The sequence below is a fragment of the Pipistrellus hanaki genome, assembly GCF_964339955.1.
Source record: "Pipistrellus hanaki genome assembly, chromosome: 9".
Classification (NCBI taxonomy): Eukaryota; Metazoa; Chordata; class Mammalia; order Chiroptera; family Vespertilionidae; genus Pipistrellus; species Pipistrellus hanaki.
In genome coordinates, this window is record NC_140511.1 from 74,055,346 (window position 1) to 74,069,200 (window position 13,855).

A 13,855-nucleotide genomic window follows, 5' to 3' on the forward strand; every position below is an offset into this window, starting at 1 on the left:
ACGCACCATCGCTGTGGCTGAATGAGCTCAAATCAAGCCCCCGACATTGTATGTTAAAATGAAACAAAGGTGTGAGGCTCTTTCTTCATTCTCTGAGTGTCAGCTGGGCACCTGTTAGAAGTACCAGTCTCGCCAAAACCGGTTTGGCTCAGTGGATAGAGCGTCAGCCTGTGGACTAAAAGGTCCCGGGTTCGATTCCGGTCAAGGGCATGTACCTTGGTTGCAGGCACATCCCCAGTAGGAGGTGTGAAAGAGGCAGCTGATCGATGATTCTCTCTCATCGATGTTTCTATCTCTCTATCCCTCTCCTTTCCTCTCTGTAAAAAATTAATAAAAATATATTTTAAAAAAATGTACCAGTCTCTGAGAGGCTGCAGAGTGAAGATAAACTGCATAAGTGAATGACTTGGTTCTACCGTACATTGAATGACACTTTACCTGCCAAACGACAGCCTGCATATTCCTCCCCCCTCGGGGTCAGCCATGTCCCGATGGGAGGAAGCCGGCCCTCAGGGGAGGCCCTTGCGTTCCCAGGCCTGAGGAGGATGGACGGGCGCCACTCGTCCCTGAACCGAGGGGCCCGCAGGTGCCCAGGGCCACTTCCCCCGTCCTTTCTCAGCATTGTGGCCGCACACAATGCTGGGAGCTTCCTGCCCGGGCCGGGGGGATATTGAAAAGGCAGAAACACAGCACAGGACGTGGGGCCCTGAGACCCCACAGCCCAGACCCCGGCTCAGCTCACAGACTGTGGAGTCCAACAGCCCGGTTTCCAATGTAGACCCTGGCCCAGCCCCCTGACCTCAGCTGGTGAACAGCCGCTGGGTGCACCGCAGCCTCCCTGAGAGCAGCTAAACTTGCGGGGTCCGTGTTTGTTCACCAGCTGAGCCTCCATTTCTTCATCTGTAAAATGGGGACTGCCGAAACCGGTTTGGCTCAGTGGATAGAGCATCAGCCTGCGGACTGAAAAGTCCCAGGTTCGATTCCGGTCAAGGGCATGTACCTTGGTTGCTGGGCACATCCCCAGTAGGGGGTGTGCAAGAAGCAGCCAATCGATGATTCTCTCTCATCAATTTTTCTAACTCTCTATCCTTCTCCCTTCCTCTCTGTAAAAAATTAATAAAATATATTTTTAAAAATAAATAAAATAAAATAAAAAGGGGATAAGACGCGGCCCTCGGCATGTTAAGAATCACATCAAGCCGAGACTGGTTTGGCTCAATGGATAGAGCGTCGGCTTGGGAACTGAAAGGTCCCGGGTTCGATTCCGGTCAAGGGCATGTACCTTGGTTGCGGGCATATCCCCAGTAGGGGGTGTACAAGAGGCGGCTGATCGATAACTCTCTCTCATCGATGTTTCTAGCGCTCTATCTCTCTCCCTTCCTCTCTGTACAAAATCAATAAAATATATTTAAAAAAAAAAAAAGAATCACATCAAATCCTATTTCTAGGAAAGTGAATGCTTAGCACGCGGTGAGTGCCCTGCGGACGATGGTGGTGGTGCTTCTGCTTGATGGGAGGGGGACTGAGGCCACGTCCTCACCGAAGTGCCTGGGCCTTTGCACCAGACAGCACAGGGGCGTCCCTGTGCCTGGCCCTGGCCGAGGGAGGCTGGGAGAGGAGGCCCAGAGGGTTCCCTTGGTCAGAGCGCTGGGGCGAGGCGGTGGGGTGGTGGAGAGAGTGGGGATGTCGAAAAAGAAACCACAGTCCCCTGCGCTCCGGAGGGGCGGGCCGCCCGGTGTTTCGCTCAGCTGTGTAGGCAAGACCGAAAGTGAAAGGGAAACCAGGCGGTGGCGTGTCTAGGTGACAGCTCCCGCCCCCGCCCAGGGCAGGCCGTAATTAGAGGGCTTTAGCTGCAAGCGTTCTTGGGAGAATGTGGTTCTTGGGAGAATGTGGGCGGTGAACTCAGACTCTGTTTTCTCTCTCCTCTCCTCCCTTCTGCCCCCCCCTCCTCCCCCTGCAGGTGACCTGGTGTCCAGAGCCATGCACCACATGCAGGGGCGCCGGCCCCTGTGTCCCGGCTCCAGCCCCGCCCGGCAGGCCCGCCAGCCGCCCCAGCCCATCACCTGGTCCCCCGACGCCCTCCACACGCTCTACTACTTCCTGCGGTGCCCACAGATGGAGTCCATGGAGAACCCCAACCTGGAACCCCCGAGAATGGCCCTGAACAATGAGCGGTAGGGGTCTTCCTGGGGCTGCACCCCTGTGGCGGGGGGGTGCCCAGTGTGCATGGACCGACGGGAGTGTGCCTGCCTCCCTGCCTGTGAGGAGGCGGCTGGCACCGGGTGGGCTGGGATGCCGGTGGGGAAGGCCAAGGGGATTGTTTGACCTGGGCTGAGGTACGGGGGTCAGTGAATGTGGGCTTCGGCCTCGGTCTCTGGTCTGCCGGCTCTAGCACCCGCCTCCCGGACTCTTGAGAAACTCAGTTGCCTCTTTTCTAAAATGGGGCGTTCACACCTCCCGGGAAAGATGGTGGTGAGGAACCCATGAGCTGGTGCTCTGAGGAAAAGCGCTGACGACAGTGGGTGGAACTGGCCTTCGTCAGTGGTAGCTGCCACCTCTTTTGACGACAGTGATGTCTCTGTGAGGGGCTTTAGGCATGTTTTTGCTCCATCCGCTCATTTTACAGACAAGACCTCACAGCCCTGGCAGGTGACTCGATCTCCAGGAGGCCAGCGGTTAAAGAGCCCCAGGCGCTGCCAAGCTAATGTTTTCTCTATGGCATTCCAGCCCTTTATTGGCCTGGGGCGGGGAGGCCTGGGGCAGGGAGGCCTGGGGCAGGGAGGCCTGGGCAGGGCGCTCAGAATAGATACACAGGTGTGTGCTGTACAGGGGCCCAGTGAGGGGAGTGTTTGCGGACGCACGTGGGGCCATGTCAGCCTGAAGACAGGATGCCTCTTCTCATTGATGTCCCCAGTAGTCCTTCTCTGGTGTAGCATGACATTTCTTTTTTTTTCTTTTTTCTTTTTTTTATATTTTATTGATATTTTACAGAGAGGAAGAGAGATGGATAGAGAGTTAGAAACATTGATGAGAGAGAATCATTGATTAGCTGCCTCTTGAACACCCCCTACCGGGGATATGCCCGCAACCAAGGTACATGCCCTTGACTGGAATCGAACCCGGGACCTTTCAGTCCGCAGGCCAACGCTCTATCCACTGAGCCAAACTGGTCTCAGCTAGAATGACATTTCTTAAAATGTGGTCTCAAGTGTCATCTAGGCCAGGAATGCTGCTACTAATACAATTGCTAATACTGCTATTGACATTAAAAATATAACCACTGCTGCCGAGACAGGTTTGGCTCAATGGATAGAGCGTCGGCTTGGGGACTGAAGGGACCCGGGTTCGATTCCAGTCAAGGGCATGTACCTTGGCTGCGGGCATATCCCCAGTAGGGAGTGTGCAAGAGGCAGCTGATCGATGACTCTCATCGATGTTTCTAGCTCTCTATCTCTCTCCCTTCCTCTCTGTACAAAATCAATAAAATATACAATATTAAAAAAAAAAGAATATAACCACTGCTACTAATAATAATTAATAATGCAACGAGTTACAAACGCCACTGCTCATTATAGCTAGCATCACAGAGCACAAATAGAGACAGAAAGCATCTTAAGGGCTTCACTTACTAACTCGCATTTCTCCCACACGTCTGTGGGTCCGCGGGGAAGGGGCGTGAGGATTATGAACAGTGGCTTATGGGATGGAGTCTGCAGCCTAATGAGGGCGGCAAAAGACAAGAGAGAAGGGAACAAATGAGCACAAACCAGCGGACGGTGGCGGAGGAGGCTGGTGGCATGGTACTATCCTAGGTCAGACCCTGCAGCCAGCCTGATCCAGTCTGGCTCTGCCACTTACTAGTAGGTGGGCGTGTCATTTGGCTTCTGTGCCTTGGCCTCTTCTTAGCGTGAGAATAGTAGTGCCGCCTCCGGGGTATTGTGGGGTTCATTGAGTGAATGCACGTGAAGCGCTTAGACTCGTAAGTGCCTGGCGCACAGTAGGCCAGCCGTCGTCGTGTTCAGGAGGATGTTGGGAAAGGCTGGAGCAGTGGGGTGGCATCGGGACAGCCTGGGACTGGGACTGGGCCTAGGAGACAGCCACAGGCAGGCGGGCATGGGCCGTGAAAGTCCCAGAAGGACTTTGCTTGTTTCAAAGTGCCTGTGTCATGACAAATGGATCTACATTTTAAAAACACAAAAAGTAGGTGTGGTTTTTTTGTTTGTTTGTTTCTTTTTAAGTTATCACTAATACAGTACTTGTTTACCTAGGTCTGCGGTCGGCCAACTCATTAGTCAACAGAGCCAAACATCAACAGCTCAACAATTGAAATTTCTTTTGAGAGCCACATTTTTTAAACTTAAACTTCTTCTAATGCCACTTCTTCAACATAGAAGAAGTGGTATTTTGTGGAAGAGCCACACTCAAGGGGCCAAAGAGCCGCATGTGGCTCTCGAGCTGCGGTTTGCCGACCACAGATCTAAATAAATGCTTGTTGGGGGGCTTCGAGCATCCTCAGAGGTGCCCTGGCTGTGATCGAAGCAAGACTCCCCACCTCTGAGCCTCAGTTTCCTCCTGTGTGAAGTGGAGAGCTGAGCAGTGCCTACTCCTGGGGGGAGCCCCTGTTCTGGGGAAGTACCCCTGACACAAGTGAGGTGCAGAGCTCGGAGAGGGGCGCCTCTTTGTTCCTTTCCAGATGCAGGGGTGGGGGTCCCTCGAGAGCACTTTACATAACTCGGAGGCGCCCCGATGGGCCATGTGCTCAGGCTGAAGAAGGGGGCTCGTTAAGCTTCTGCTCAGCTTGCGAAAGTGTTTTCTTACAGATAATAGAGATGATGGCGCTGGTGGCTTCTTTCTGCTGCGTGCGGCTCCCTTAAATGCTATTTCAAGAAGATTTGCAGCGTTAAGCTCTTTTTTCTCTTCTCCTCGTCTCGTTTTTTGCATTAAATTCCCATCTGTTTGCCTAAAATGGCAGTAAAAGGAAGAGGAATAGCTGTTGGGTGAATTAAGGACTTGTCTGCATGTGGTCCCCAGACTGGCCCACCCGGTACACCCTGCAGTGACTTGTTTGTGGTCTGCGGTACAGAAGCTGTCCCTCCCGCTGCCAATCCTTCTCCATCACCCTCAGAGCGTTCCCTCCTCCGAAACCACCTTGCTTATATGTCAGTTTTACTTACCTGTCTCTAGAGCAGTGGTTCTCAGCCTTCCTCATGCCGCGACCCTTTATTTTATTTTATTTTATTTTATTTTATTTTATTTTATTTTATTTTATTTTTAGATTCTACTTGGTCTTGCCTTCAAAGATTTGCAATTTCTTTTTTATTTTATTTTATTTTTTTTAATATATTATTTTGATTTTTTACAGAGAGGAAAGGAGAGAGAGAGTTAGAAACATCAATGAGAGAGAGTCATGGATCAGCTGCCTCTTGCACGCCCCCTACTTGGGATGTGCCCACAACCAAGATAAATGCCCTTGACCAGAATCGAACCCGGGACCCTTCAGTCCGCAGACTGACACTCTATCCACTGAGCCAAGCCGGTTTCAGCTGCCTCGACCTTTTAATACAGTTCCTCATGTGGTGGTGACCCCCAACCATAAAATTATTTTTGTTGCTACTTTATAACTGTAATTTTGCTACTGTTATTGAATTGTAATGTAAATATCTGTGTTTTACGATGGTCTTAGGCGACCCCTGTGAAAGGGGTCGAGACCCACAGGTTGAGAATCACTGCTGTAGAGCCTAAGACTATCAGAAAACACAGATATTTGCATTACAGTTGATTAACAGTAGCAAAATTACAGTTATAAAGTAGCAACGAAAATAATTTTATGGTTGGGGGTCACCACAACATGAGGAACTGTATTAAAGGGTCGCGACATTAGGAAGGTTGAGAACCACTGCTCTAGAATTGATTGTGCTAATATTTCCATTTCTTTTCCCGTCAGAACTAATAAACACTTGGAATTCATAATGAATGATCTTGAACCACTTTGAAAGATGAATGAAACTCTGGGAAATAACAATCATAACCTAGAGTAATGTCTAAGAACGTGGTTAAAACAGGAGGATTACATCAACAAAGAGCCTTAATATCGTCCTACATTGTTTAATGACAGGGAATAATGTTCAAAGATCAGAGAGGGAACTTCTGTGCTGATTACATATTCATTACAGTACCAATCAGTTGGCGTTTTTGAAAGTAGTTTGGTTAAGCATTTAAACCGGAAGTATAGACATACTGTGTCCTTGGCACATAGAACAGTCCCTAGCACATAGTAGGGCAGTAAAATATTTTGTTCAGTTAGTGAGATAGGTCGTAGAGCCTAAAGATTGGACGCTTTAAAGTCAACCACCGTAATACAGGGTCTCTGCTCTGCCGTTTACCAGTTGTGTACTTTGGGGAAGTTCTTTAACTTCTGAGGCCTCGGTTTCCCCAGCTTTTTAAATGGAAAGTGGCTTGACCTACTTCCAAAGGTTTTTGTGGGATCAAATGAGGTCGTGTATCTAAAGGACGCGGCACACAGAGTGAACTCTTCACACCTGGCAGCTGCTATTGTCGGTGTAATTAGTTTTCACAAACCTATGGAAGCACTAGAATAACTAAATCTTGTTCAATGCATAAGCAATGCAAAAGCAGCGGTGTCTTTAAATATCACCACCCCTCAAAGTCAGGTTTTCCCTCCCTCTCATCCATGCCTTCTTCAGTCCCTGCCCTTAATTCCCTCTTAACTCAGCCCTGGCAGGAGCCGGGCCAGTAGACGAGGTAGACCAGATGTCACAGAGGACGAAGGCAGTGAGGACTGTTTTGGACAAACACATGTACAGACTTCAGATTTATCATAACGCACCACCCAAGGATTTCAAAGTACAAAAAACTGGATTTCATCGCCTATGGGTTCAGAGACCAAGCAGGGAGTGGAGCAACTTTCTGGAGTTACTGGTGTCCCGGGCCCCAGGCCCCTCACTAGGTGGTTTGGCCACAGACCTACATGTGGTGGGTGGTCCTTGCTCAGTGTTACGCTTGGGAGTGAGGTGCTCTGGTTTATTTCTGCCTGGACTAGAAGCATCTAGACAAAGCTTTGCAGTTTATAAAGCTCTTTAGATGCAAGCTGTCTGACAGATCCTCACATGAGCTCTTGGAGGAGCCATTGCTGTCACTTATAGGTGAGCAGACCGAGGCTTTGAGGGGAAGGGTCAGCAGGGAATCCAGGGGCACAGTGAGGAAGAGCAGATCTGAGTGCAGGTGGGAGGCCTGATTATAACAGCACAGGGAATTCACATGATCCAACGTGAGCTACCCGCCCGGCTCCCAGTAGCAAAAGACAAGATGCCAGAAGCCGGCTCTCTCGGTCAGCACCTCCTCGACCCGGCATGGCTGGTGCAGCTCGGTCTCAACTACTCCGAGCCTCTTCTCCAACAGACTTGAGTTCACTGGTCCTGGGAGGCCAGCCTGAGGGAGGGTCTCTATCTGTCCAGCATCCAAAAGGGAACAGGCCAGGGATTGGGGCAGACAAAGGAAGTGGCCGTGCCAGGCATCGGGCTGGAGACGGGACAGGATCCTGGCCCAGCCACTGGCAAGTGCCCTGGGAAGCTGCCCTCGGCAGATGACTTTCTGTCCCATTGTCGGGCCCACGGTCCTCACAGGGGGACCTGCCAGGCCCCGGGGCCTCATTCGTGTGGAGTGTTTTTATAACCCGGCAGCAACAATGCCCTTTGTCCGCTGTTATTGCTGGAAAACCCCTCAGCAGAGAACTGAACTTCCTTTCTTAAGGAAGGTCCCTTCGGAGGCTGAGCCATTGGCTTTGCAGATAGAAGGCTGGGGCAGGAGAACCTGGCGTCGGGCTGGACCGCCTCGGGCCTGCTCCTGCTTGCTCGACGGGCAGCGCTCAGCTGTTCCTCCTCCCACTGGACCAGCCGCCTCCGACAGCCGTCCGTGCCCCGCTTGCTACTTGAATATTTGAGATTTGGGGGAAGAAGGCTCTTCGGGGATCCATGTGCACCCTCTGACCTCTGGGCCCCGCCCAGCCTCTCGTTCCTGCTGGCATCGGGGCTGATGGGGCTGTGGGTGCAGAAGCTGGAGTTTGGGCGGAGTGGCGAGGTGAGCCTCCATCCACCGCGCAGGCTCAGCATTTTGTGGGAGGGGCAGTGTGGTCTTATGAGAGACCCAAGAATCTTTATTTTTACGACTCAGACAAATCACCATGGGTGAGCTCTGTGACCTAGGACATGTCTCTAAGCCTCTCGCAGCCTCAGTTTCCACGTTTGTAAAATGCAGACGAATGACAATTCCCGCCTCGCAGGGTGGATGTGTGAGAGGGTCCTGTGTGCACAATGGCCTCATGCTTACTTGGCACATCCAGGCCCTCCGCACCTCCCAGCAGGGGGCGCTGCTGCCCAGAAGCCCATGCGGGGTCCTGCCTGAGGCTGCGGCTGGGATGTGGGTGCAGAAAGCAGGGTCGGTCTGGAGTCTGCACCGTGTTCTCCTCTTTCTCTGGTTGGTTGGGTCAAAGCCACTCATTGCCATCAAAAATGTCCCCCTTTCACTGCCCATTTCTGTTAGGCCCCCAGAGCCCCGTGCCTCTGCCTCCTTCTAGAAGTTTCTGAAGACTCTTTACCTGACCATGTGACGAGGTCATCTTTCTGCCTTAGATGGTGGAATGCGGGGGCGGTGGGAGCTGTGTGATTGCACTCAGTGGATCCAAACAGGAATTCCGACCCGGAAACCCTAAACAAGCCCCTCAGCCGGCTGCACAGCAGGTGTCTGGGGTGAAGGAAGCAGCTAAGCCAGCGGTCGGGCCTTGCACGCCCGCCGCGTTGGCAGAGGCGGGTGCTGGTGACAGCGCCCTTGGGAGGGCGTGCGTCTGTCTGAGCAGCCGGAGGCCTTCTCCTGTCTGGCTTCCATATGGACCGAGAGTGTGTGGTCTCTCCAGCCACCACAGACGCTGGGCGGGCGGCAGGAGGCCGGTCTCCTGAATGGCAGCAGTGGGCCCCGTAGGGGAGGTGTGGCCGGCAGGCGGGGGGGGGGGGGAGCCGCACCCGGCAGAGAGGAGAGAGGCCTGCTCTCACACCCACCCCGGCATTCCAGGTGTGTGGGCAGCAGCGATACCCGGCCTGCTGGACCGGCTGCTCGCCCGCCCAGCTGCTGTGCCGGGAGCTCTGGCCTGAGAAGTGGGTCAGGGGCCCCCGGACCTCACGGCTCCCAGGGCCCTCCCCGCCGTGAGAGAAAGGATGGGGGGGCGTGAGAAAGGGCGGAGGGGCAGCGGCCTGGGTGCCGTCTCCACTGGAATGAAGAATCCCTCCCGCCCACATGGATGCCACCCTAGAGTCAGGCCCAGTTACCAAACCATGGCTGTGTCCCCTCCACCGGGGCCCAAGGGCACAGGGACAGGCACAGCACCACATCGGCCCTTGCCCTCCCTGTGAGGCTGGATCCCAGCATCCTCGCTGCCTTCCCTTCCAGAGACGGCCTCACCCCGGCCGGCCACCTGCCCCTGGAGGCCGTGCCCCGGCAGGAAGTTCTCCCAGGAAATGCCCGTCTTTTTGCCTGGGCCGTGTGTGTGTCTTTTCTTAAAGAGAACCGCTTGCCAGTACCCAGGCCAACTCAAGCCTCCAAGAACGGCAGACAGAGCGGTTCTCCGTTTCATGAGCTCAGGGGCCCGACTCAGAACCCCGGAGCCCTACAGAGCGTCTGGAGTAAGAGCAGACCCCCCGGGAAAGGGGGCAGCCACTGGCGTTCCCCAGGGAGGGAGACCGATGCTGCACCTTTCTACACTCAGAGATTGGATTTTTTTTATTTAATACATTTTATTGATTTTTTTTACAGAGAGGAAAGGAGAGGGATAGAGAGTCAGAAACATCAATGAGAGAGAGAGACACCGATCAGCTGCCTCCTGTACACCACCCACTGGGGATTTGCCTGCAACCAAGGTACATGCCCTTGACCGGAATCGAACCTGGGACTCTTCAGTCCACAGGCCGATGCTCCATCCACTGACTACACCTCTCCAGCCTCAGTCAGGGCAAGGATTTCAAACGTGGGCTGCTGTGCTGAGGGCTGGGAAACATCGGTGAGCAAACAGTCCCCGCCTTCAGAGAAATTGCAGCCCGGGGAAGGCAGCAGACAAAAGCCAAACGAATAAACTAATAACGAGATGGGCTGAGGGCTGTGAGGATGCCCTTAGCTGGAGGGAGAGAGGAGACCTGCTCCAGGGGGGTGGGCAGGGCCGGCCTCCCACTGCCTGGCACTCAGGTGCCCTCACACCAGGGTGACCAGATGCTCCGTTTGCCTTAGACAGCTCTCATTGCGCCTGCTGTCCTGGTGCTGTTGGTGACAGCACTCCTTTTCCCTCTCAACGGAAAATATAATTTGGGTGACAGGTTATATCATCGCTGTGCCTGATGCTCCTCACCCCTGAGAGGAAGGCGGAGGGGCAGGGTCCGGCATGGAAGGCAGGCCGATCGGCGCGGCCGGGTGGCAGCGGAATGTACTGTCGAGGGGCGGGCGCTCTGCCTGGGATCACATCCCAGCTCGGCCACTTACCGGCTTGGCATGACCTCGGGCCACTGACTACACTCTCCGGCCTCAGTGTCCCCATGTGTCCCATCGGGGCGGTCACAGTACCTGCTTCCTACAGTAGACAGGAGTCAGTGAGCCCAGAGGCATAAGAGCAGCAGTGGTTCGTGTTCGTCTGTTAGTCCTGGATGCCCAGGGGCCCGTCCAGGATGTCCCGATGGTCACACACGCCACCTCCCATCCCAGTGCTCCCTTTTCGGCTCCTCTGGGGCCTGAAGGGCAGTCCCCGGGCACAGGCAGGGAAGTCACAGGCAGCTGGTCCTGGCTTGGCTGTATTCTAAATTTATATCTGTGTGCGTCTGTGGACAAGGGAGTTTATCTCCTGCCTCTAATCTGTACCAGATGAGCTTTACTAAGAAAAGTGTCTTTTCCCCACAGAAAGCCCTAAGCTCCGCTCTAAGAGAAGTCACCTGTCCCCACACGGATTGGGGAGGCCGGGGGCGGGGGTAGCTCCAGGCTCTGAGGCAGCGGCTGCCGGAGGACATAGGCCTGGGGTTCAGAAGGAAGATGCCTGCCCAGCTCTGACGCCAGCTGAGCCAAAGCATTCTGGTTTGACCAGGCAACTCGAGAAAAATAATGTGTCCAAGATGTGAATTGGACTAGCATCGCCTCCTTTGTTCTGGGCGTCCAGTCCGACTTCGGCGGGACAGCGCTGGTTTTGTTCTCTGCCGACGTTTCAGCTCGGTGAGAGGCCGCGGCGGCTCTCGGGACCTTGACCTTCCCGGAGCAGCCTCTGTCTGTGCCGTCATTGGACTGGGGACAGTGTGGCATCTCCGCGGGTTCCGCCACCCTGCCCCGGCCCGGAGGGCACGGCAGGGAGGGGCGTGGGAGCAGCAAGGTCCGTGCGAAGGTGACTGCTGTGGGCAGCCACCCCCGGGGCCTGCAGCGGCGCCCACTGAAGGTGGGGCCAAGTCATCGGAAGGATTCCAGCAGACACCCTGGCCACCCCCTCCCTTGATCCTCATTGGCAGCCACTGGGCTGGTCCCTGTGCGGTGCTAAGGGTGCTCCCAGCTCCGGCTGTGCTGGGATGGTGATGGGGAAACCTTGCCCGGGAGCCAGCCGTAGGCATCCTGGACCGCCCCAAACCCTCCTGGCCTGGGAGCCAGGCCCGCCCGCACCCCGGAGCCCTCTGTGCTCCCAGCCCAAGGTGGGAGTTAAGAAACCGCAGCCCAGTTTTCTCAGGGCCGAGCTCCGCCAGGTCTCGAGGCCCTACTCAGCCAGTGGGCACATCCGGGTCCTGCCCAGTATCCTACGCACGTCCTCGTGGGCGGGCACAGTGGGCACATAGCTGCTGGCCCGGACTCAGCCTGCGGGTGGGGGGTGGAGGCGCGGGGCCCTATGCCTGGGGCTCACGGGGCCCATCTGCCAACCTGAGTCTTTCCCCGAGGCCGCTGCCCACCTCCCCAAAGAACAGAGCCTCCTTTGAGCTGGAAATCGAAGGCGTTTCCTGTTCTGTGTTGTTAAGACACCGCTTATAGGACTGTAATCCCAATAAATCATATGCTTGCTGAGTGGGGCAGGGTTTGGGTTTTTTTTTTTTCCAGGCTGCAGGGACCTCTTAAAACCAAGGCCTTAAGAAGTTTATTCTCTTTCCATTTTTTTTTAAGAGGGAAAATGGCTTTTGCAGACCTGGTCCTGTTGAAGGGCCTTCTGAGGCCATTGGCTTGAGAGACTCGGGCTCATCGAAACAATTAATTTAAAGAGAGATGAAGCCGATTCCTGACATGTGGGTCTGGACTCCATGTTGCTGCTGAGCCTGCTCTGTGACCTTGGGCCGGGGAGCCCTGGGGTGTCGGAGACTTCCCGGGAGCTCGCCGGGCCAAGATGATTTGCATTATAACATATTCTGTGCCTTTTACTCCCGATGTCGTACGAGGGTCCAGGAGAGTTTGTGCATTCAGATGTTGTAACGTTTTCTCAGTTTTAATTCCTGATACAGTAGTTACCAATGAAATAACCCACACAAACAAAAGCTCTTGAGGGGCCAACCGGTTTGGCTCAGTGGATAGATCGTCGGCCTGTGGACTCAAGGGTCCCAGGTTCGATTCTGGTCAAGGGCATGTACCTTGGTTGCGGGCACAGCCCCAGAAGGGGGCGTGCAGGAGGCGCTGAGGGATATTTCTCTCTCATCGATGATTCTGTCTATCCCTCTCCCTTCCTCTCTGTAAAAAAAACATATATGTGTGTGTGTGTGTGTGTGTGTGTGTGTGTGTGTGTGTGTGTGTATATATATATATATATATATATATTTTTTTTTTTTTTTTTTTAATAAAAATAAAATAAAAAAGCTCTTGAGAGGCCTCAAGAGATAGCGGGGGATCCTGAGACTGAAGCTCGGGGAGGTGCCAGGCTGCACTCGGGCCCTGGCCCTGCCGACACCGCTCTCTGGCGCTGAAAGGCACAGCCGAGGGGAAGGCAGATGAGGGAGGCAGACGAGGGAGGCGGCCTCTTCCTTTGGAGGGAGCACCTCGGAGAGACGGGGACGGTGCAAACATCAGCCCTTCCCAGCCCTGCTCCTCCGGGCCCTTCACCCTGGAGTCAGGGCGCGGCTGCGGCCCAGGGAGTTTTTATGGGGATTTTCCAGAACGTCCAGTAAAGCGGGCCAGCGCTTCTCCGCCTGCCCAGGGGGCTTGACATTACCGGAAAGGAAGCAGTGACCAGGAGCCCACAGGCCAAAGGCAGCACGTTACCGAGACAGCCCGTGAATTGCTTGTCATTTCACTTTCCCATGGACCGCAGGCCTGGGGCAGGGAGGCAACGGAGAAAGGCCTGAAGAGGTCGGCTTTGGGGCTGGTGGCTTTGTTTGTGGGCAGGCGGCCACCAGCCACCGCCCCGGAGGCAGAGGAGCCACCTTGCCCCGGGGGAGTTCAGCATGTTGGAAATATTCATCTGTGTTCGTTCAGAGAGCAGAAACCACCCCGGGTGTTTTGAGGAGGAAGAGACCTAACGCAGGGAATTGGACGCCCGCAGGATTACTGGGACGGCTCCAGGAGCCTCCAGGAGTGGCTCCGAGGAGGACACAGAGCTTGTCTGTGGGGAACTGGAGGCCAAATGGGCCCATCCCCCGAGGTTACCGATGCCGAGTTCTTTCCATGTGCCAGGCTCCAAGGGGCCCGGATCGGAATGAATCGCGGCACCACCTGACTGACTCCCTGCCTTCCCAGGTCCCCTCTTGGTTTCCCCGTGTGCGGCTGGGAGGTGCCACGTGGGGCTCTGTCTTGGCCGTTGGCCGCGATGGGTAAGGGTGGCTGGCAAATCCACCGACTCTTCCCTCACCTACAC

At 54.6% G+C, this 13,855-nt stretch overlaps 1 protein-coding gene across 1 annotated transcript in view; it reads left to right on the forward strand.

Moving 5' to 3' along the window:
* Positions 1–13,855, forward strand: part of ABTB2 (ankyrin repeat and BTB domain containing 2) — a 137,658-nt gene that overhangs the window by 108,258 nt on the left and 15,545 nt on the right. The window contains exon 3 of the mRNA XM_084894547.1: positions 1,961–2,174. Coding sequence (XP_084750673.1) covers positions 1,961–2,174 — 214 coding nt within the window. The remainder of the gene's footprint in view (positions 1–1,960; positions 2,175–13,855) is intronic.